Genomic DNA, 22,586 nt, shown 5'->3' on the forward strand with positions numbered 1-22,586 from the left:
AAGATTACAGAGGAGGCTTAGGTCAGCCAAACTGCCTAGAGAAAATTCTCCACTCATCAAACTGCCTGAAAGTTATGTAGATAATTCCATGATCCCAGGTCTTACAAAGTGTCACTTATGTTAGGGTTTTAGATGATGGTGGTGCCTTTGAGCCCTCTATGTTCCTGTAAGTATCCCCTAACACACACTCCTATAAGTAACCTCAGTAAAGTCACTGGGCCATGGAAGTTGGACTTTGGTGGTATTCTTATTTTGGTCTGTTGTTACTTCCCTATCTGTGCTGAGAAGATATACATTTATGTCTCCTCAGGAATAGTACCAGGACAGATAGGCTTGCTGACTGAGACATTATCAGTTCCTTTTTCTAACATACTCCCTTCCTCTTTTTGACTTAATAAAAATATGCCTGGGATTGAGGCACTAACAATTTTCACTTGGGGCTTTTTGGCTCAAAAATGGCTGTCTTTCCCCTGAATCTCCAAACATGGTTGCATTCCGAGCCACTGGGGATTTCACATTCAACATAGATTTTGAGGGGAACATAGTTATCTTAACACATAACACCTATGACCTTCAACTCCACCACAGAGGTTGATGAAACTGTGCCCTCTCTTGGCCTCTGAGGCATCCAGGACTGCCCCTGCTATACTATGGGCTGGAATCTTCACAGGTGGAACTCTGGGCATCTATGAATGAAAACTAAGAAGTACTCCTGCCTAAGTAAGCCATAGTTTCTTGAGATTTAGCTATTGACCAGGCAACAATGCCAGTGCACACTGAGGCAGGGGAATGCTCATCACTTTGCACTGCGCCAACTAGTTAAGCACCAATAGCAATCGGAGCCCCTCCCCCAGTGTCATCTTTATAACTTCCTTGTGTTCCTTACCTCTGACAGAAACTCGACAAACACTTCACACTACTTTCTTGCCTGGCACTTCACACTCTTTGATGTCTCACCTTCTAAACAAATTATATGTCTTTAATTCCATGAGACCCAAACCTACAGGCCTGTCTATAGCAACTGACCCTTGAACATGTAGTGGGATGGGTTCTGGGAGAATCAACTTAAAAGTATGTAAGATCACCTGAAAGAAGGGCTTCTCAGTAAACATGTATATGTGGTGGGAGTGGGAGTAATTTGATTATGTTAATTGGGGGGTAAAGACCCATCCACCACTGGAGCCACCATTCCCTAGGCATGGAATCCTGAACTAAGAGAAGAGAAAGAGAGCCAAGCACTAGTATGTACACATTTACCATTCTCTGCTTCTGATTGTGGGTGTGATATGACCAGCTTCTCCAGGCTCCTGCTGCTTTTGATGCTCCCCCCGCCAACTGATGGACAGGATAATAAGATAAACCCTTTCTCCCACAAGTTGTTTTTGCCAGAGTATTTATCAGGCTCCACCACCACTCTTCTGCCCACATGACAACTCAAGAAATGGCCTTTCCTGGCTCATTGTCTGTCTCAATGCAGAGCCCACACCTTTCTGTGAGAGGGTATTATTTTCAAGTTGTTTCTCCTTTATCGGCATTGGATAAAATGACATAATATCTGTTCGTGGAAGAAAGGACATTGGCGTGAGGACAGTGGGGAGAGAGGGAGAGAAAGAGGGCTGAATAGTGGCTACATCAGAAGTAGGTGTGTGCTGCGGGGCCAGAAGAGGCCCTGGGAACAGTCGCGTCCTCCCTGGATTACTATGGACAGGGACACGTGGGTGTGGGCGGATCACAGGATAGCAGGGATCTTCTCTTTGGCCGGGGACGCAGGTGCTGGATGCCCATCAAGAAGCTTCCTCTCTGACTCTTCTTCATTCTGAAAAGACAAGAGGAGGAAGAGATTCATGAATGGAAGGTGAAGACGCCCGAGGAGGTTTCCGCACTTGAAAGCAGCAGAAGAAGGGACCGACAGGGAATGACAGCAAGGAGGAGCTCTCCGGCAGGAAAGGTGAGGGGCAGAGTAGGAGAAGTGAGGAACAGACTTCGACAAAGTGGGGAATGAGCGTGAAGGCAGCCACAGAAAGGCACAAGGTAGCAGAAGCCAGCTGGGACACAAGATGGGTTCACACTCCACAGACAGTGAGGGATGAAGGAAGATCAGGGACTTCTGAACCCATGTGTTCCTCTCCCCTCTTCACTGCGGAGACCCACATTGCCCAGCAAGCCCCTTCCCGAACACTCACCAGGGCCTGGGAGCTCCGGCCATACATACTTCGGAGACTTAGTCCCAGGGAAGCCACAGACACAACAATCTCCAGGATACAGACCACTGTGAGCATGATGCAGAACGCTAGGAACAAGTTCTAGAGGCAAGGGAAGAACAGACTCAGTCAATTGTTGGCTCCCCTGATTCACATCGCCACCTTTCCAAAGCCACACTCAGTCCAGACACTTTCCAGGAAAGCAGGTGGCATCCTCTAGTGACAAGGTGGCCACCATTTCTAATCCACTTGCTTGGCTGGTGGAAATGACACCATGCCATCGATGGACAGCCCTTCACTAGTCTGGCAGCTTCAATTCCTGCCTCTTGACAAGCTCCCAGGACATGACTGCTATACTGGGAAGCCAGAGGCACATGAAGAAGCTGCTGCAGGTTCTCAGGATGACAGCTCAGCTGAGCTCGTCATCTGCCTGCCACATGAGTGCCTCAGTGTGAGTGCCCAGCCCCAGTGAGCTCTTAGATGACCACACCCACTACCTCTCTAGGAAAACCCAGGTGTGAACTGTCTCGACTCAGCTACCCCAGAGAACTGTGAAAACTATGAACAAAGAGGCATTTAAATCTATCTTATCTGCTGTGTGTGTGTGTGTGTGTGTGTGTGTGTGTGTGTGTGTGTGAGCGTGTGCGCGCACGCATGTGTGATACCTTATGCATCCATAAGTAGATAAGCAGAATAGCCATTCAATAAAAAGGACAGAGTGGTGGCTTACAGTGGGGGCTTACAACCCCACCTTTAATTTAGGGATCGTCATGTACAAAAGTCTGAGAAATGCCCCAGCTTCAATGATAGCTTTCTAACCAAAGGCCTTGGGGTGAAGGCCAAGTTCACTGAGCTTGTTCATTCCTGCCCTCCAGGGCTCCAGTCCCTGAGAGTGAGGGTAGTGTGGGTTCTGTTCTCACCATCATCATGTTCAGGTACTCTCTGCACCTCTCTGTCTTCCAGTCTGAATCATCACTGTATCGCACTGTCCCATACCCAGGGTCCATGCTTGATTGCAAGGGGTTGCATGTGGAAAAGATCTCGACGTAGTAGGGAACACTGGTTTGCCTGATTAAGCTGTTCACACCCAGAACGGTAGCAGCTGCAGCTGTGGCAATGCAAGCCAGGAGGAGGAGACATGATACCTGGCCCTGGAAGAGAGAGGTCCAGATGCCACTCTGCTCATCAGTGGCAGAGTCACAGAATCACGGCCTCAAACCCACCCAACTCCCCCCGCCACTGTGTCAGGAAGCCCCTGCTAACCCTCCAGGAAAGACCCATTGTATCGCTAACTAAAGGATAAAAGGTAGAGAAGAGCAGGAAGAGTGGCCATTTTGGAGAGTAGAGATGGATAGGGTTGATAGAGGAAGCTGAGACTCACGGACAGTTTTCCCTGCCTCTTCTCATGGACAATAGTACCAACTCCAGCTAGAATTGCCTGGAAAGAGAAGACACCAGAAAAATAAATGGCCTCCAGTTTCCTTTTTTGGCTAGGTTTCCCATCACACTTCCACCAACAGCTCCGGGAACAGCCCAACTAAAGCAGGGTTCCAAAGGCAAGCAGCATACAAGCCGACACTTGTCACTGTGGCCTGCCCTTTCTAACCTTGCCCAGGGGAAAAAAAAGTGCTTCAGAAGGGTTCTCTCCAGCCCCCAGGCAACCACTTAGCTCCACTTAGCTCCTTGCTAGTTTCTTACTCACCACAGACCCCGACCAGAAAGCACAGCCAAAGGCGCACAGCTCAGTCCAAGGCCCGAAGTAGAGACATACTCCAAGAGCACAGCTCACAAGCCCCAGCAATATCTGGGTCACCTGCAAGACAGGAGGGGAAAAAAATCAACCCCCTTCACATCCCAGGGATAACTGCACAGCTCCAACCCAGGGGCTGGGCTTAGCTTTCCCTCTGCTTTGGCCTCCTCACAGCTCTGACTCTGGAAGGATCTGTCCTAACAGCTGCTGAGTCGCACTGGTCTGCGTTGCTCTCCACCTATCTGCCTTTCTTTACCTTTCCCTAATGTCATCGATTTCTGCCAGTTCTTACCGTTCCCATCTCCTTCTCCCTCCAGAATATCATCCTGTTAAGTTCAGCACCTCCTTCAGCATCCAATCCCAACCTAACTCCTCATATCCAAACACAATGGCAAGGGCTCTGTGTAGACAGGACATAGTGCTGAGGGGTGGGGGGCTGGGGGGTGAACATGCAGAGACATACATGAGCCCTTGGATTCCATCTAGATAAGCCTTGATGAGGTTATCCGTGCCTGTAAACCCAGCATTGGGGAAGAGGAGGTGGGGAACTCAGAAGTCCAAGGCCGTCCTTGATACATGGCTAATTTGAGGCCAGCATAGCCTATTTAAGGTCTTATGTGATGGGGAAAAAAGATGTGCCAGAGAGACCCCTTTTAGAAAAAGGTGTGGCTGCAGATAACCTACCATGAGGGACATGCCTCAGTCTTTCAAGCTTAAGGCAGGCTCTTTAAGGAATCGTCCAGTCAGTGATTAAGCAAGGTGGCACTTAAAGCCATTTCCTTGAACCATGGTGTTTCCCAACAGGCTATCCTACCATGTGATGCTCCCCACTGCTCAAGCCCATCCCGATCTTCTCATCTCAACGGTGGTGCAGCCCCAATAAACCACAGACAGCCCTAACTATGATGAGTATTCTCCTAGGAAGCCCAATTGTCACTGACACCTGTGCCCCATCTGCATGTCCTTCCGGCACCTCGGGTTCATCCATTAGATTGTACCAAACCCTACACCCCAAGGATAGCCTCTGCCTTCCAGGGCTCTCACCATCTCTAAAACTTTTGCATGTTTCTGGCCTTATTTCTTCCTTACACCCTAAACCCATCCCATCCCAAGTTGCGGGGAGGGCACTCAAAAATCTAGATTCCTGTTTCCCCTCATTGCATCTGCTCTGACACACAAGCACCGAGCCTGGATCTTCCTACCTGGGTTCCTCCTGGCTTTGAGGCAACCTGAGCCCAGTTTGTGCTCAAAACTCATGCACAGAAGCTGGTTCCGAGCTCCTCCCCCTGTCACTCACGGTTTCTGGCAAAATCAGCAGTGAGCCTCTTTCCCTCTGGTCTTTACTTTCACAGCACCAGCACTGGCATCAGCTGCGGCTGCCCTGTTCCTGGCACTCCTTTACCTTGGTGTTCTTTCCTTTCCGCATCCTGTTGCTCCCTGGCTAAGCCTGTTCCCATTAGCTCAGAGTCTTGCTCACACCCCGGATCCTCAGGTGAGATGTCCCGTGTTTATGTCACTGGATCTACTTTTAACTCTAGTCATGCTGAGAACTTCCAGGCTCAGGGGTCCTCTCCGCCTCTCCTTGAAGGGTTTGGTTAGTGTTGTCTTGCATCTGCAGCCTTTGGCCCCCATGAACTAACTCAGGGGAAGACCTGATCTCACAGCCCTGAAACTCTTCTCCTGTCACCCACTCTCTGTCGGACACAGCCCTCTCTGCGCCAAAGAGAGATAGTTATGTCTTTCCATCCGAATCCCTGCAGAGAAAATCCCAAATCCTTGCCCCAAATGCAAGGGGAGCCATGAGCTTGTGTGCTTCCCTGAGGATTCAGAACACATTCCTCTGCATCCTATCCAAGATGGGAGTCTCCACCCTCTGTGCCACCTCAGGAACTCTCACCCCTAGAGACAGCTGCCCATAGTGGATTCTGGCCTGAGGCCAGGAGAGAAACTTCTTCAGGGAGCCCACAGCTCCCAGCAGCTGCTCCAAAGCAGATTTTTGGTGGATGTGGATGCTGATGTGAGCGGACTGGGGATGTGTGGAGGCCACTTTGACTCCATTCACAGTCACTGTGCTCTGGACCATCTTTCCTGCTGGGGAAAGCAACAGAGACAGATGAAGTGCACAGTTAGGGAAGGTAAAGTGGAGTAAGGAGTGGCCAGGGGCTCAGGGTGAAGAGGATCTTCCGAGCAGTGCAGATACCTTGTCACAGTGGCCCTGATTGAAGATCCAAACCACTTGTAGAGCCTTTCACCAGGCACAGCCCTGGGCCCCCTCCCCAAAGGATTAATGGGATGCTATCGTTTGAATGTTCGGTGCTCCTAGGTGGTGCTCCCCACAGGCTCACACAGCTTGCTTGACTGCAGGTGCTTTTGGTGGGGGTGGATTGTGGAGACTTAGGAAGTGGGGACTGGCTGGAAGATGTAAGTCAATACGGTATGCCTTTGAAGAGCATCTACCCCCCATAGTCATTCCTCCCTCCTCTCTCTCCCCTCTTCCCTCTGTCTTTCTTTCCTTACCACCTTGAGGCAAGCAGCCTCTAGGACACAGTCCCTCTTCCTTTGTGTTTGCCTTGCCTGCGGCCCAGAGCAATGGCCTTATCTCAGCTCAAAACATCAAAAACAGCAATCCATGCCAACAAACCTATAAATCAACCCTCCTTCAAGTTGCTTTATTCACAGTAACATAAGGCTGCCTAACATAGCTTGGCTTGGTCTCACTCAGTGGGACGAAAAGGAACCTGAGTTTACACACACACACAGAGACACACAAAACACCAGTCTATCCAAAGCTTCCATTTGTATGACTGCATAGTACCCCTATGTGTGTGTGTGTGTCATAATATTGAAAGAGTATCCTATTGACAGGCACGCAGGTTATTTCCAACCCCTTTGTATGACAACCAGGGTGGAAAGAATAATGCATTTTAGTGGCTGTTGTCAGTGACACCCCCCCCCCCGCCCCCAGCAGATGTGGTAGCAATGACCACATAGGCGTTTCATCCAAGAATGGAGCGGCTTTCCCCCAACCTCCATGGAGTGTGCCAGCTACTTCTGCTTTCTTACCTAAGAGATATCACATTCTATTGTAGGTTTTCATTTAATGCAAACACTTGCTCCATTTTCAATGCTTATCTTGAAGTCTGACAAATGTCTATCTTCATCCAAACACAGCTACAATCAAGGCATAGGAATGTGTGTATTGTAAAAAGTTCCCTCCATGTGTGGTGGCACACACCTTTAAACACAACACCCTGGAGGCAGAGGCAGGTAGATTTCTGTGAGTTGGAGGATAGCCTGGACTACATAGCAAGTTCTGGGTCAGCCAGGTATACACAATGAGATCCTGTCTGAAAAATAAAAATAACGATTCCCCAGGACTCTCCCCACATAAAGCCTCTTCCCTGGCTCTCCAGCTTGGTTCTCTCACCGTTTCAGTGGCTGGCTGGCTATTTGTTTTGAAAGGCATTTTTTAGTTTATGCTTTTGTGAGTTCCTCCTCCTCACATGTCCTGATTTTTTTCATAGAAGTTCTTTTATATCTGAAAATTACGACCGGCAATATGCACCCCTAGTCACACACCCACATGAACAGGCATGTTTAAATTACAAACATGCAGTAATTTTAAAAAAGATGTTGATCTTTGGACTGTATATCATAATTTGGTAGATACAGAGGCAAGGACCTATGGTGCTGGTCCAGGTATTAATTTCTGAAAAACAGTTTCTACTGTGGTCTGTGGTATATATTACTTTTCTCCCACTGAATAAAACCACTGTTCCGAGTTTCCATAGGGCCTCAGGCAGGCCCATGAGGTCTTCATATTCTGCCTGATTACTTCCTCAGCGTGGCCTCCATTCTAATCAGCACAGAGCTTAACACAGCTTCCCACTGTCTCCTGTTATGGGCTTATAACAACCATTTAGCCCCTCTGATGGCTTGCCTCTGTCCAAAAGAAGTTCTGCCCAGTGGCTCTCCTGGGCAGTCTGGTTAAGCATCAGTTCTGACTGGATATTGACGGCCACTCCAGTCACTTCCCTTTGCATCCCTTCATGTTCTCCCCCACGCCACGGAGCACCTTCCACTCACCCGTGCACCTCAGAGCCGAAAGCACAGGAGTCTGACAACTTTTCAGGAGGGACGAAGAGAAACACAAATGAAGGCCTCAGGTTCACACCTTCCCTTGAGGTTCCAGGAATAAAGTCTCAGTTGTCTGGGTGCTGGCCCCCTCTAGACCCCCAGTGCTATCCCTGCCCTGGCCACCCAGAATCCCTCTGCTTCCTCTGCAGAGCAGGAACTAAAGCCCTAGGCACCAAGAAGCCTCTCACCACTTCTGGCACCGCTCCAGATAGTGGCTCTCTGATATCCCTCCTCCCAGTGTTCAGAAACAAAGAAAAAGAACACCCCGTGTCCCCACAGCTGTCCCACCTCTGCGTGGTCTCAAAGGCCCTGCTCTTAGAACGCAGGCGTGAGGCACTGATAACTATGGAAGGTAAAGCCAGACTCTGACCTCCCCAGCCTCAGCCCTGTTTCCAGAGTCACATCCTCTGTCCAACACATCCCTCCCTCCCCAGAGTCCTACAGGAAAGCAGAGATAGAAGGAAGGAGAAGCATCCTGAGCCAAGATGGAGCTTGAGGAGTAGACTTGGAGACTCTTCCAGAGAAGAAGGAACCCTATGCTTCAAAAGGGGGCTACCAAGGGGCCGTGAAGGGTCCTGTCTCACCTGCTGTCCTCTGCGATGGGTGGGGCTGGAACTGAGAGGTCTGGGAGGAGCTGGCTTAAAGCTGACCCCAGAGAGAGGAGAGCAAGAAGGGGGTGGAGGGATGGGGCCTGACATGGAGTCTCTCAGTTTGCCAGCAAGTAGCTGACAGGAAAGGGCCCCACTTGAGGGGGGTCCATCAGGAGTAGATGATCAGGCCTGCTGGAGCAGGGATACAGGTGACACAGATACACTCATACACCCAAGGTGGCACAGGCCAGCACCTGCTCAGAAAGCTCTATCCCTGACTGGGAGAGAGAGCACTGTGCAATCAAAGGATTCCACAGGAACAATCAGTGCCAACCCCAGCTCTTACCTCGCCCACCTTCTCCAGCTCTCCAGTGCCCAGTGAGGAGCTGCCTGCTGGAAAACCCCTAAAGGGGCCCTCAGTCCCAGCTGCCTGCCAGGAAGTGTTGAGGTCTGCCCATTCCCCCTCCCCTTCTGGCTCCCACCCAGGTTCTTCCTCCTGCCAGGGCTGAAGTTCTCAACTACTGCCAGCGCCTCTGTGTGAGCTCTGGCCTTCCCTGCTGCACACTTCCCCGGTCCCAGAGGAATCAGGTAAGACAGCCCACCATCACTTTAGCATAGCTCGTTTCCCAGTCCATCCAGATCCATCCAGTCTGACGCCCTGCGAGCTTGCTAGGGGAGTGGACACACTGGGGTGTGCCTCCAGGGACAGGTATGGCCTCCATCTCTACCACTCAATTCTGTGGGGACAGGGTCAGTCAGTGCTTGTCGTTCATCCAAGGAGATGGTGGCGTCTGGGTGAGGTGGTCCCTGGGACCCTGGTAGGGAAGAGATAATTGCAACAGAAGCTTATGGGGCAGTTAGAGGGGGACACTGTTTAAGGGGCTTGGCCTCTGACCTGGATTCAGAAAATGCTGGGGAGAAGAGATCCAATCAGAGGTTGGGTGAAGAGATAGGTTGTGTGCGTTCTGCTTGATCCAAACATCAGGCTCCTGAAGACCATGGCAGTGGGGCACAAAGCAAATGTGGGGTGAAGCGGGTACTCCAGCATCAGGCTTCCCTGACAGACAACCCTCCAAAAGAGCTGAAGATACAGCTCCACAGCCAGGGGCAGCCATTCTGTGTCTCTGTTAGCCCCCAACTCCAAGCCGCCTCTGAAACATCTGCCAAATATTTCTTCCTGCTTTTCCTTTTCTCCCTCACAGACGATGTCCACAGACATGGAGACTGCAGTCGTCGGCAAGGTGGACCCTGAGGCTCCACAACCCACCCACATTGATGTGCACATCCACCAGGAGTCTGCTCTGGCCAAACTTCTGCTGGCCGGATGCTCATTGCTAAGGATTCCAGCATCCGCTTCCACCCAGAGCCAGGGCAGCAGCAGAGTGCTGGTGGCCTCCTGGGTGAGAGTAGCTACGTGCTTGATGGGCCCAGGGAGGGACCCTCATTTGGGCCATATTTTCCTCTGGCCTCCTCTATACATCTGTCCTCCTAAGACATTGAGTTGATTTTGTCTGTGTGTACAGACAGTTGCAGCTAACAGGTAGCCCTGCTGCTGGAGAGCTGTGTTTCAAGTCCTCTCTCTTCCAGGTGGTGCAGACTGTGCTGGGGGCTCTGAGTGTGGTTCTGGGTGGAACCCTCTACATAGGCCATTATTTAGCCATGTATTCCGAAGGCGCCCCCTTCTGGACTGGGATCGTGGTGAGTGTGGCATCATGAAGGTCCAGGGCTGTCTGAGAGCACAGGGATGGCGGTCCCTTTGCTTCCCTTCCACCACCACCATTGATGTGGCACCCCAGAGTATGTAGCCAAACAAGACCTGAATTAAGTAAGCCAGTCTGGTGCTTGTGTACATGACAAATGATGAAATGGTCGCCTGTGCAGCTGCAGGTCAGCTTTGTCTCTTGTCCCATGCTTCTCCCAGCAGGCTGACAGAAGCTCCTTGCCATCAGTAGTCATCAACAGTTAAGGCTCTCAGGGCTTATCTACCTCTAATGCCTGCCTCAAGACAGGGAAAGCGGAGTGCATCAGGCAGGAAGCATTGTCTTCTGGCTCTCTTACTTCCTTATGCTCATCCTATGGGGATCCAGGGATGAATTTTGTCAGAAGAGTGCTATTGTATTTAACGACAGCTGGTTAGGTTGAGCTGGTTATGTCATAGGTACAAAGGACTTTCTGATAGACCCACACTTTCAGAACAGCAAAACATATGTATTGAGAGGAGAGATTAAAGTAACCATGCTAATCCATCCAATGGCAGGATTATATGGACTGGTTATAGAATAATCAAATAGGATCAGGACCCATCTGCCCACCGAACTGCGTCAGACTCCCCGTTCTTCTATCCTAGTTAGATGGACCCAACGGCTGCTAAGACAAGTGTCTGGACCCAAGGCTGCCTAAAGTCACATTCTGCATCCCCAGCTTTTCCAACAGTATGGGACTCTGACCTACAAGATCTCTGGTCCCTGGAACGTTCTTGAAGAATTTAGTGTGACTTTAAAAGAAGGTGGTTGGGATGGATAGGAAGGTTCCCACCTGACTCAACCGTGTACACTTAGGTGTCAATAAAACAGTGCCCTACAGCCTCACAACTGTGCTCCAAGCTCATTGTCCCACACAGTTACTCCACCATAGACAACAGAACATAGCAGAACATCTGAGATGCAGAGGAAATGCTCTAGGCCATGTGGCTGGCACTACAGATGGCAAACACAGAGGAAATGAGGCGGGGGATTAACAGACACTTGTCCTATACTGATTCTTTTGGTTCAATCACTCCTTAGGCTATGCTGGCTGGAGCTGTTGCCTTCCTTCACAAGAAACGGGGTGGTACCTGCTGGGTAAGTTTAGGACCAGGCAGGACCCAGGCTCTGCCTCAAGGCTATGCTAGACCTCCTGCCCCATCACACACAGGCTGGCTAAAACTGAATCTTTGAGGTCTCTCTTCTGCTCTACCTAGGCCCTGATGAGGACCCTTCTTGTGCTGGCAAGTTTCTGCACCGCTGTGGCTGCCATCGTTATTGGGTCTCGTGAGTTGAATTTTTACTGGTATTTTCTCGGAGATGATGTCTGTCAAAGAGACTCTTCATATGGATGGTCCACCATGCCTAGAACCACTCCAGTTCCCGAAGAAGCTGATAGGATTGCCTTGTGCATATACTACACAAGCATGCTAAAGGTAAGCGGCCATGGAGAAGAACAAGTACAGATAGTGGCAGGGAGACTAAGATGGCCAGTGGGAGAAGGCACTCCATCAGCAGTAGGTCCCTCTCCTCCTAGTCTTGGTGATTGTTTCTAAAGATACAGGAGTGAGTAAACAAATCAGAAACTGTTCCCACTGCTGTGGGAATCACATACTGTTGGGAAAGAAACACTATGAGCCACAAACCATGGGTGGCCCAGGGTTGCAAACATGGCAAGGGTTACCAACATGGTAAATGTGTGTCCATTCTGGAGCAATCTCTCACGTCACAGCTCAGGCTGCTGAGGAGAGTGGGAAAGGTTTCTGGTGAGTTCTACCCTCTATATCCATGACCCCTCCCCATTCCAGAAGCTGTAGACTTGGAGGTGATGGTTAGAAAGTGACCCAGATCAGGAGACAGAATGGAGAGGGGTGGGAGTGTGGCCGTCACTCCAGCACGCTTGTCTTTTGCCCTGTGTTCTCAGACCCTGCTCATGAGCCTCCAAGCTATGCTCTTGGGTATCTGGGTGCTGCTGCTCCTGGCTTCTCTCACCCCTGTATGTGTCTACATCTGGAAAAGATTTTTCACAAAGGCGGTGAGTCCCTCTGTTGGTATGTTTGGGGCAGTGGCGCTGTATAGATGAGACATGATGCTTAGGGAAGAAGGGAGTTCATTATGTGAGTCCCAGAAAGAATCATGTCTTTCTGTCCTATCCAATACAGTCTCTGTTTCCAACCAATGTTCCTATCCAAAGAAGCCAGGGAAGGCCACATCCATCCTAGACCTGTGGCGCTTTTAGTCACAGGTCCTATGTTGCTGAGACTGGTTCTAGCTGGCTCCAGAATTACCTGGCCTAGAGCACAGAACCTGTTTCCCTTTCTCTTCCTGTCACTAACATCTCACCTTGGCTTCTTCCTTAGGAAACAGAGGAGAAGAAACTGCTGGGTGCAGCTGTGATCTAGCCTTTCCTCTTGCTCCGGGCGTCCCTCCTACTGAAGCCTGAAAGAAGAATCAGGCAGGACTAAGAAGACCCTCCCCCACTAGCAGGGCCATGGCCACTGCCTGGTTCTGCCCAGCACCACAGCAGCTCTCAGCAGCACTTGCTTGTCTCTCCATCCTTCACCGTCCTATATCCCTCCTCAGGCAGCAACTTGATAATAAACTCTCCTGTTATTGCTGGCAGGTCCTTGCTTTGTCACACCAGGGAATTCACACTGTCTGGGAGGCAGAGCAGCGTGAGGACAGCAAGCCTCTGATGCTTCCCATAGCTCCTACATCCTACCCAGCTCTAGAATCTTGCAACCTGCAAACAGATGACCGGGTGTTCAGGGTGAGGGGGAAAGGGACTGTCCCCTGAATTCTGGTTTAAGAAGATGGATGTCTGGTAGTTGGATAAATAGGTTTTTAGTTTCACGTTGAGCAAAAATCAAGACATGACACCAAGATACAATCATTTCAGAAGTCTCATTGATTTATGTTGAGGATGGAGACTTGCTATGTAGCACCATCTAAACCTGAACTCATGATCCTTCTGTCTCAGCCTTCTGAGTATTGGGATTACAAATGTGTTTCACCGTCCTGGTTCTGAAAACCTATTTTTTTCCCCAAGTTAGTTAGCCAATATATTGTGAGAAAACCCCCAGATTAATTGTCTTATAAAAATATATAAAACTTTAGGACAACTTATGATTTGTATATTTTTAAATCTCCAATATTTATGCTGTCAAGAATGTAAGAACAACCTTGAAGGCCATAATGGGAGCAGGAGGATGACTCCAGAGAGCTGAGTCTGGCGGCAGCCTATATCAGGGTTCCATGAGCACCTGCACAATAGCATTCCTCCTGAAGGATCCAGAGGGCTCAGCATGTGTCTGTATTCATGGATAACCTATAACATCAAAAAGATACACCTCAGAATTGAGAGGCAGAAAGACATCCTAAGTGGGCTCTAGGGAAACACAGTGTGGCTTCTTACGTTCCCCTCTGGTGAGATGGTGAGAGACCACACAGGCTTCTACCAGAGGAACCCTTGTAAAATTCTGAGACTGGGATTTTACTGAAGGCTGACACAGGGATTCTCTCTCCCTCTCTCCCTCTCCCTCTCCCTCTCCCTCTCCCTCTCCCCCCCTCCCCCTCCCCCTCCCCCCCCCCTCTCTCTCAACAGATTGTGCTATTCAAGACTCCCAGAGTGGGAAAGCAGGCATTCTCTCAAAATCCCTTTGCTTGCATAAGCTAGGCAGTCACATACTGCAGAATTTTGTGCCTGTGCATCCAAACCCACCCAGTCAACAAAAAAGTATTCTAGCAGCCAAAATCTGAGAAGACAATCAAAGCCCTCCATGATGAACAGGGTGGTGTGGAGAAGTGGAGAAGACAACCATGGGCAAAGAAGGCTTTATACTTGAGAATGATGTTGATGCCAAGAAGCCAAAGATGCATTAGAGTGAACAGTTGCCAAATAGACAAAGTTAAATTTCAAAACCAAAAGGCTACTTCGACCTCTTCACCTCTGCTTCCCATCTCAGAATCTAAATGTGGTCACTAAATATGAAAATTAACCAGCTCGCTTACCAGCACCACTTGCAAACTCTACCACCCCCACAGCACCACCACAACGGGGGAGGAAAGAAGAGAACCAAAATTTCCAAGATCCTGCTTTTTTGTTTTTCTTAAAGTTACTTTCAAAGGGGAAATTGGTATTTCTCATTTCTGTCTTGCATGCTTGTACAGATTGCCTGCATAATGCAGGCGACCTAACCAGACTTCAGGATGTTCTCTGGTTTCCTGTCCTACATCTTTGCTGTCCTTGCCTGCAGTGTGACCATGTTTGTTAAACTCTCAAAGAAGAAAAATAAAATCTTACTTAAAAAATAAAAAGCCCTACCACAGACTGGAGAGATGGCTTAGTGGCGAAGGGTGTGGCCTGTGCTTGCCTGAGTTCGGTGGGATCACCCATGTCGGGCAGCTCACTGTTGCTCCAGCTCAGGGGGTGGGGTGGGGGTAGGAATCTCACAATGGCTGCTGGTTTCTGTGGGCATTGCATTCCTGTGCAAATACCCACATAAACACGCATAGACATAAATTTTAAAATACGACTTTTTTTCTCCTTTCTGTCTATCAAGAAGTGGGGGGTGTTTCCATCACACACTTCTGCCGCCATGATGTTCTGTCCCAGTGCCTAGCAACAGTGAAGCTATGGGCCCAAACCTTTTCCTACTTAAGAAACAAAAAGTAAAGCAATGGCAAACATAATCTTATTCTGATCATTCCAAGAACCTTCTTCTTACTTCAAAGGAGCTAGAGCAGGGTCCTCAAGTGAAGGTATAACCTCCCTTCAAGCTTCTACAACAGGCGTCAGGCAAACCTACCTAGTGGTCGGCAGGACTGACCTGGGCAGAAGGTGTGTCTTCAGAGCACAGGGACAGCAAGCAGTGAGCTGCTGGCAGAGGCTGGCATTGTTCCCCAATCTTTATCTTCTCTCTTTTACTTGTAATACGTGCCCTGGATATTGATAGTGTACATTACTTCCCAGGATAAAGACTGTGTTCACCAACTTCCTTTGATGAGTTGATTCTAGTAAGCAGATTAGGAGTTAGTCGTATGTTCACCTCCTGTGAGGCACACATAGGCAGTATCCCCTGCTCTCCTTTCTGGCCCTGGAGCAGCCACATAGGTGATTTTGCAATGGCAAGGGAAAGCATGGTCTACACAGCACATGGATTGTGCGGGGCCCAGCTAGAAGTCAGTGTGAGAGAGAAACTTGTATTCAAAGCCAGAAACCATTCTGAGCAATGCATTGTTACCTCACAGAGTGGCAGCTAAGTCCCATTGTAGACAAAAATCCATCATTAAAAACAAACAAGCAAACAAACAACTGTTGAGCTGGAGAGATGGCTCAGTGTTAAGAGCACTTGCTGCTCTTTGAGAGGACTCGGGTTTAATTTTCAGTACCTACATGTATAGAGAGATTTCAATCCAGCAATGTAGAAGTGGGGCCTTGTACTTCCTCCCAGCTCCATGCTCCTAGAAATAAGACTCAGACTCAAAATATATTTACAAATTTCTTGGCCATATAGCTAGGCTCTTCTCTGCCTAGAATCATAACTTAACCCATTTATTTTAATCTACACTCTATCACAAGCCTGGTTACTTGTGCTCAGGTACCATGTGTCTGTCTCCTCACATCTTTCCCAGATGAATTGTCCACACCTAGCTCTACCCCAGCATTCTTTCTGCCTCCTGGATGTCCCATCTTCTATTCTACCTTTTCCTACAGACTGGTTTTTACACTGACAGGTGATGAATCCATACAATATACAAGATATTCTCTCTACACAGCAACTTGGCTACTCTGGTTAGAATGCAGAAACACCCTTAGCACACGCCTTCTTAATCCCTCTGGCTGGAATACAGACATGCCTTTAGTACACATATTTATTCCCAAACAATGAAGGTAATGTTACATTGTAGATGTCTAAATGGGTGGCAGACAAAGTGACAAATCAGAGAAAGATTTGACAGAATAGGATATGCCCAACTTTCATGAGAGCAGAAAGGAAGGCAGCATAAGAAGTAGCAGTATGGAGGAGGATGGGGAGGGGGAGGGGGAGGAGGAGGAGGAGGAGGGGAGGAGAGAGAGAGAGAGAGAGAGAGAGAGAGAGAGAGAGAGAGAGAGAGAGAGAACAAGCTAGACACAGGTGAAGACAAAACAAGCCAGAGACTGAGGAGCCAAACGATTAGAACATACTGCCAAAGTTAGTATGAGGCCATGCAGAGCAATTCAGTCAAAGGCCAAGAGAGAAACCAGATTGAATCAGTCAGCTTGGAGAAAGAGCTTGAGCCAGAAGAGCTGAGTTGAACCAGCCAACAGAGTTCAGAAAGAACTAGGAAGGGTGAGCATATTCAGCAAACAGTAAGTCTCAGAGGCTGAACGAATTCTTGGCCTAGAGTAGATTGTATGGAGGGTAGAGGCTTCTAGGACTGGAGTGTAGAGGCTTCCAGGACTAGGGCTAGCTTAGCAGACAGGGGCAATAAACCTCAGAGATGACATTTATATCAGAAGAAAAGCTACATTTACATACAGAGTAGCTCACAGTTCTAAAGGACCCTCTTTTGTCTCCTGTAGTCACCAGGCATGCACTTAGTGAACACACATACACACCGGCAAACACATATAAAAATAAATAACTAAAATTTAAAACATTAAAAGTTTAGTGTCTTCCTAAGAAGGATCCACAAAGCATATCAGATACAGCGCATGGCATCTGGGTATGGGCCTTAGCAAAAGCCAATGGGAAAAAGGTAAAACCTAGAATAAACAGGTCAGCGGAAGACGTGTGACTCTTATTCCACTTGACTGGTCTCCATCACATGCATGATCCTCCTTATCTACCATCTGCATTCACTGAGGACATTCATATTGTTGCACAGACATGTCCTTCAGTCTTCTCTAGTGTGACAAATGAGAGGCCAGCCCTGATGCACAGATGCCCACATACCCTCCAGTCCCTAATGCAGCTTCAACAGCCACTTCAAGTCTGAGTTCCTAGCTCCCTAGGCCAGCACTTAACCTTGCACTGCTCTGTCTCCAGCCACAGAGGCTCCTGGGGAAGCTGAAAATGTTCTCCTACCTTTGTTTAAGAATAGTGACCTTTCTAGAGTCTCTCAGCTGTGTGCTCTTTCTCACTGCTTCAAAATCGAAGGATGTGTTGCCTTTACCTATGTAAGCCACAGCCAAAGGGAAAAGGCAGAGGGATATATACCATGGGAGTCAGCACAGTGGGTTCCTTGTTGCAGGGGTGGGAAAATGAATAGGAAAGGGAGGAGACTGACTTATGGAATCACATAGGGGTCTAGAGTCATGGCCTCCCCTTCATTCTTAACCCAGGAAATGTGTATGTGTCATTAACAAAATGTGTACATGTTTATACCCTTTTCTGCATGAATGCTATAATTGCAGTGCAAACCATACACTACAACTTCCTGTGTCCATTTAATACCAAAATTATAGAAGCAAGGACTTGTGGGGAAGTTTTTCATTGTGTCAGGTAACATATACCTGCTCAGCAGTGTCTTGTTGAGCGTTCTCCAACACAAGAACATTTCAGAGTAATGCCTGGTCACTGCCAACGGCAGAACTTCTGATAAGATAGTTTCTGATGATTGTCCTCAAACATACAAATCACTACAATATTTATAGTTGGCTTGATTATTGTCAGCTACAACAGAAGGAGAAAAGAATACTGTAAGCACCCTTGGAATTTGTGTTTTATTTCTAATGGATCATGATTTTATGAGGACTTAAAAATACAGACACTCAAACATACCTACAAAATCATAGGAAAGACTAAGCTGACTAGAATAGCAGATAGCCAAGCGAAGATTTAGCAGAGCACCAAGTGAAACATTACAATGCCAGGAGTTAGTATAAACCTTTCACCAATGACTCAGTGTTAATGGCCTCAGTCTTTTGGAAAAAGAAAACAGGCCAGTACGGCCATAATAAAATCTAGCTAATTAGACTTCAAAGCAAAATTAATCAGAAGAAGAAAAAATCAAGAGAAAATTATAATTCTAAATATAGAAGTATTCAAAATCAGTTAACATCAGCTAATCTTATAAAAGTGAACAATCTGGCTGTAAAGCTACAGACTGGCCTCATCACCATAATAATCTACGGCTTCGCATCCTTCTTGTACCAATAAACTCATCATCTTGAACCAAAGAAACTAAACCAGCAAGGAGGACACAAAACCCGTGTGTTGATCAAGGGAACAGATTCGTTGATCCAGACATAAACTCATGAAGTAGCAGCCTCCTGAATTTTGACAGAGATTGAAAAGTATATACAATGGAGAAAAGACAACATCTTTAACAAATGGTTCTGGAAAAGTCGCTATCCATACAGAGAAGAATGAAGCAAACTCCCTGGTCCACATCCTTGTACAAAAATCAACTGAAGATGTGAAGACCTTAACAGAGGATCTGAAACACTAAACCTATTAGGGGAAAACACTTCAAAATATAGGTATTGGAGAAAACCTTTTGGAAAGGGTTCCAATAGCTTGGTAAATAAAACCAAGAATCGACTGAGATTGTCTAAAATTGAAAAGCTTCTTTCACAACAAAGAAAATAGCAGAGTAATGAAACAACCTATAGAGTAGGGGAAAAGATTGCCAGATAAACATCTGGATTAATAGTTAAACTATAGCTCTCTTATTCCTTTGTCCTCTCACCTCTCTTCTCTCACTTCTCTCTCCTCTTCCCTTTCTCTTTGTCTTCTTCTCTTCTCTCTTCTCTCTCTCTCTCTCTCTCTCTCTCTCTCTCTCTCTCTCTCTCTCTCTCTCTCTCTCTCTTCCTCCTTACTACCTTCTCTCTTTCCCTTGCATTTCTATAATAAAGCTCTTAAACCATAGAGTCTCTGCTCTGCTACTTCAAGTTCCGCTGCGCACTCTGGTCAGTGTTGGGAACTTCTTCCCTCTTCCCTTTCTCCCACAACCCTGGTGGCTTTAGCAAAGTAGCTGGGGGGGGGGGGGGGCTGTCCCCAGGGGGCTGCCCCTTGACCACCCTCTGAAGAGTGGGATAGAGGAATGCCCACCCAGGGATGAGTGGATAGGGTAGGTAGCAGCCTACCCACGCCTGGCTGATCAGAGAATAGGGAAACCCTGGTGGGGTGTGGGCATCTTTTTCCCTCCGCTCTTCCCCAGGGACCCCCCCCCCCCTTTATTTTGTTCCCAACAACTGGTCGCAGAGGGATGGTTACGCCATCGGCGCGAGACAGAACCAGCTGAAGAATGCTTCGCACAGAGACCTACAGGAGATCTCCTAGTTTCCGGAGACTGTGAGTGATCGAGTTCAAAAACTTGGCCTTTTTCTTTTCTCTCTCTTTCCAAAGTGTTCCTGGCCAGCTCTGTAGCCCCTCCCCTCTAGCTCTTGGCTTTAACCTCGGCGACTAGCGGCTGGTGTGAGGTCCCCTTCCCATTCTTTGTTACAGGTTTAACTACAAGAGAGTTGGTTTTCTGACTTCTGTAGCCTTAACTTGCTCCAGGTAAGCCCAGCTGGGCAGTGATTACAGCTGCGTGGGCCGAGCCGGGCCAAACAGCGAAAACTCTCCCACTTAACCCAAAACTTTCCTTGCGTTAGGCTTTGTCTGACCAGTTGGGCAGTTCCTGTTCAAAAACTTTTGCCTCTTCCCTGAATTCTGCTGCTCCCTCCCCGCCACAAGCGCGCGGGAAAGTGCGGCCCATGCCGAGATCCGGCCCAGCGTGGCTAAGTGATGCTTCGCCGCGGCTGGCCAACACTTAACCCTTCACTCTCCAGTTAAAAAAAAAAAAAAAAAAAACGAGAGGATACCCCTCCCCCATCCAGATAAGCCAGCGAAAACTGCATTGAAGCAGTGTCATCCTACAGGAATACCTGAATCGTGCCTTTAACCAAAAAATTTTCTTGCTTCTTTTTCTAAATACTCTTTTTTCTCTCTAGTATTCATCATATATGGCCAAAAATTCTTTCAACTTATTTAAAATTTCCTTTTAGGTTCAAAACCATCCAATCTTTAATTAATAACCGGTTTTCTTTTACAGAACTGTTAACTGCCTACTCCAGTTACACAATTAACATGATATTTTCTTCTTTAGCCGTCCACAAGGGACTGGGATGTGCTCTTAAGCAAACCGTTGCAGGCATAACTTTTGCTATCCACACTATGCAGATATCCTGTGCTGGTGTTCTGCTCCTTTGTTATAATTACTCTACAGGTCTATCTCCACATGAGGCCTGCTGCCCCAGATCCACCTGAGACAGCACCATCTACTGAGACTTACAGAAGAAAGCTGCCTTCCTCCAAAAATCTCATCTGACTGAAGGCTCCCGAGACAAGTGCTGAACCCTATAGAAGACAGACCTGGGACCTTCGAGCTACAGATGGACTCTTTTTGCTAAAGCTAAATGGCTGTTGAACTTTGGGGAAAGTTATATGATAGTGAGGAAAGCATAATGTCTATCTAGATTAACTAATTGCTGTTCAAAAATAGATGGTTTTTTCCCCTCAAATTGTACTACCCATGAAACAACTGACTGATTGTACAATCTTTTGCCTTCTCAACTCAATCTCTTGCCTTCTCAACTTTTACCTTAACTCTCCTTACTACTTTGGCCTTGTTCTGCTATTTCTCTAGACTATATATTTTCTTCCGATACTTCCATCCACTCTAAATTTTCACAGTCACAACAGTGACCCCGCCCCTCGCAATTTTTTTTCTAATAAAAAAAGAGGAGGAATTGTGGGGAATGCAGGCTGGTCTCCAATGAGGTCTGAACTCCGATGGTCATAATTCACCTACATGACACGGTAGGTGTTCCCTCATGCTCCTGGAACTCCGGCCCCTGCCTAAGGTACCACCTCCCACAGCCCCCACAAGAGAAGCATGGTCAGTAGTCAAGTAAGCAATGTCCTAAGCTTCTGACCTTCAGGCTAAACTCCTCCCCAGTTACCTAGCAACAGTGAAGACTAGAAAAAGGAGTGCTCAGCCCACACCTCACTCTCTTATTCCTTTGTCCTCTCACCTCTCTTTTCTCTCACTTCTCTCTCCTCTTCCCTTTTTCTTTGTCTTCTTTCCTCTCCTCTCTCTCTCTCTCTCTCTTCCTCCCTTCTACCTTCTCTCTTTCCCCTGCATTTCTATAATAAAGCTCTTAAACCATAAAAAATAGTTAAACTATATAAATATTTAAAAGATTAAATGCCACCCCCAGAAACAGCTAGTGGAATGAACAGTCTCTCTCTCCTTGAGGGGTGGAATAAGACAGGATTCTCTGTGTCAACCTGGTTGTCCTAGAACTCACTCTGTAAACCAGGCTGGCCTTAAACTCAGAGATCTCTGCCTGTCTCTGTCTCTGCCTCCAAGTGCTGGGATTAAAGACTTGTGACATCACCGTCTGGCTGAACAGACAGTTCTCAAAAGATGCTCTATAAATGATCGGTAAATGTCAAATGTTGAATAACTTAGGCACCAGGGAAATGAAATTAAAGTATATTGAAGGGGCTAAGTGTTCTTCATTTTCAACAAGACTCATTGCTCTTGCAGAGAACCTGAATTTGGTTCCCAGCACCCACATCCATCCTTGGACTCCCAACTGTCCTTAATTCCAGCTCCAGAGAGTCTTGCTCCCTCTTCTGGCCATTTGCATATGTGCACGCAAAGCACTAATACACATAAAGTAAAATAAATCTTTTAAAAACTGCATTGAGGTTCTATCTTACCCCAGTCAAAATGGCTACCATTGAGACAAAAAAGTAACAGCAATTGTGACCAGGATATGTGTAGAAAGGGGGACACTTATTTGCCACCAGTGTGGATGTAAATTAGTTTAGCCACTATGGAGAGCAGTGTGAAAGTTCTTCAAATATGTGAAATATAATCTGATCTACCATGTGACTCAGCTGTTGCACCCTGTGTACTTACTCAAATACACAGCACATCACAGAGACACTTACCCATCCACGACATAGCTAGCTGATACAATAGCTGACAGAGGCCCAGCCACCTGGAGATAGCTGAAACAAAGGATCATATAAGATAGATACCTAAGCCACCCTAGCAATCTGACAGGAAGTCCTTGGACATGAGATCCCAAAGATGACACCTCTAAAAACGGGACATGTAGGAAGCTAAAGATCAATGAGAAATAGTCCTGGCAAGGCAACTGGAAAACACCCAGAACAGTGAC

General features: G+C 47.6%; 2 protein-coding genes across 21 annotated transcripts; one reads left to right on the forward strand and one right to left on the reverse strand.

The window, feature by feature from the left end:
* Positions 1–1,487: 1,487 nt before the first annotated feature.
* Tmem176b (transmembrane protein 176B) lies at positions 1,488–13,625 on the reverse strand. Of its 19 annotated transcripts, none has more exons than NM_001286651.1 (8): positions 8,673–8,814; positions 8,038–8,130; positions 5,849–6,039; positions 3,904–4,014; positions 3,583–3,639; positions 3,122–3,352; positions 2,184–2,303; positions 1,488–1,816 (listed from the first exon to the last, which is right to left on the reverse strand). In NM_001286651.1, the coding sequence occupies exons 3-8, from the start codon at positions 6,032–6,034 to the stop codon at positions 1,730–1,732; spliced, it is 792 nt and encodes a 263-aa protein (NP_001273580.1). In that variant the 5' UTR covers positions 6,035–6,039; positions 8,038–8,130; positions 8,673–8,814; the 3' UTR covers positions 1,488–1,729. The 19 variants fall into 19 exon arrangements, 18 of the variants coding, with proteins under 18 accessions (NP_001273580.1, NP_001157681.1, NP_001157680.1 ...); NM_001164209.2 differs by having other exon boundaries at positions 5,849–6,042; XM_030255532.1 differs by lacking the exon at positions 8,673–8,814 and adding an exon at positions 9,025–9,091 and having other exon boundaries at positions 1,494–1,816; positions 5,849–6,042.
* On the forward strand, positions 9,160–13,041 carry Tmem176a (transmembrane protein 176A). 2 transcript variants are annotated; one of them, NM_025326.4, is made up of 7 exons: positions 9,160–9,266; positions 9,881–10,078; positions 10,266–10,376; positions 11,462–11,518; positions 11,638–11,856; positions 12,345–12,455; positions 12,781–13,041. In NM_025326.4, exons 2-7 carry the CDS (start codon positions 9,884–9,886, stop codon positions 12,820–12,822), a joined length of 735 nt encoding a protein of 244 aa, NP_079602.4. In that variant the 5' UTR covers positions 9,160–9,266; positions 9,881–9,883; the 3' UTR covers positions 12,823–13,041. The 2 variants fall into 2 exon arrangements, with proteins under 2 accessions (NP_079602.4, NP_001091741.1); NM_001098271.1 differs by lacking the exon at positions 9,160–9,266 and adding an exon at positions 9,333–9,387.
* Positions 13,626–22,586: the final 8,961 nt, after the last annotated feature.

This window comes from Mus musculus, chromosome 6, assembly GCF_000001635.26.
Source record: "Mus musculus strain C57BL/6J chromosome 6, GRCm38.p6 C57BL/6J".
Lineage (NCBI taxonomy): Eukaryota > Metazoa > Chordata > Mammalia > Rodentia > Muridae > Mus > Mus musculus.

Bases quoted from the DNA above. Each gene is read 5' to 3' on its own strand.
- Tmem176b (NM_001164208.1), bottom strand. From the start codon at position 6,034: ATGGTCCAGAGCACAGTGACTGTGAATGGAGTCAAAGTGGCCTCCACA. The intron at 4,015-5,848 runs GTGAGAGTTCCT...CCTGTCTTGCAG, and splicing joins ATGGGCAGCTGTCTCTAGGG to GTGACCCAGATATTGCTGGG. The intron at 2,304-3,121 runs GTGAGAACAGAA...CCTTGCCTCTAG, and splicing joins AGTACCTGAACATGATGATG to AACTTGTTCCTAGCGTTCTG.
- Tmem176a (NM_025326.4), top strand. From the start codon at position 9,884: ATGTCCACAGACATGGAGACTGCAGTCGTCGGCAAGGTGGACCCTGAG. The intron at 10,079-10,265 runs GTGAGAGTAGCT...TCTCTCTTCCAG, and splicing joins GAGTGCTGGTGGCCTCCTGG to GTGGTGCAGACTGTGCTGGG. The intron at 10,377-11,461 runs GTGAGTGTGGCA...ATCACTCCTTAG, and splicing joins CCTTCTGGACTGGGATCGTG to GCTATGCTGGCTGGAGCTGT.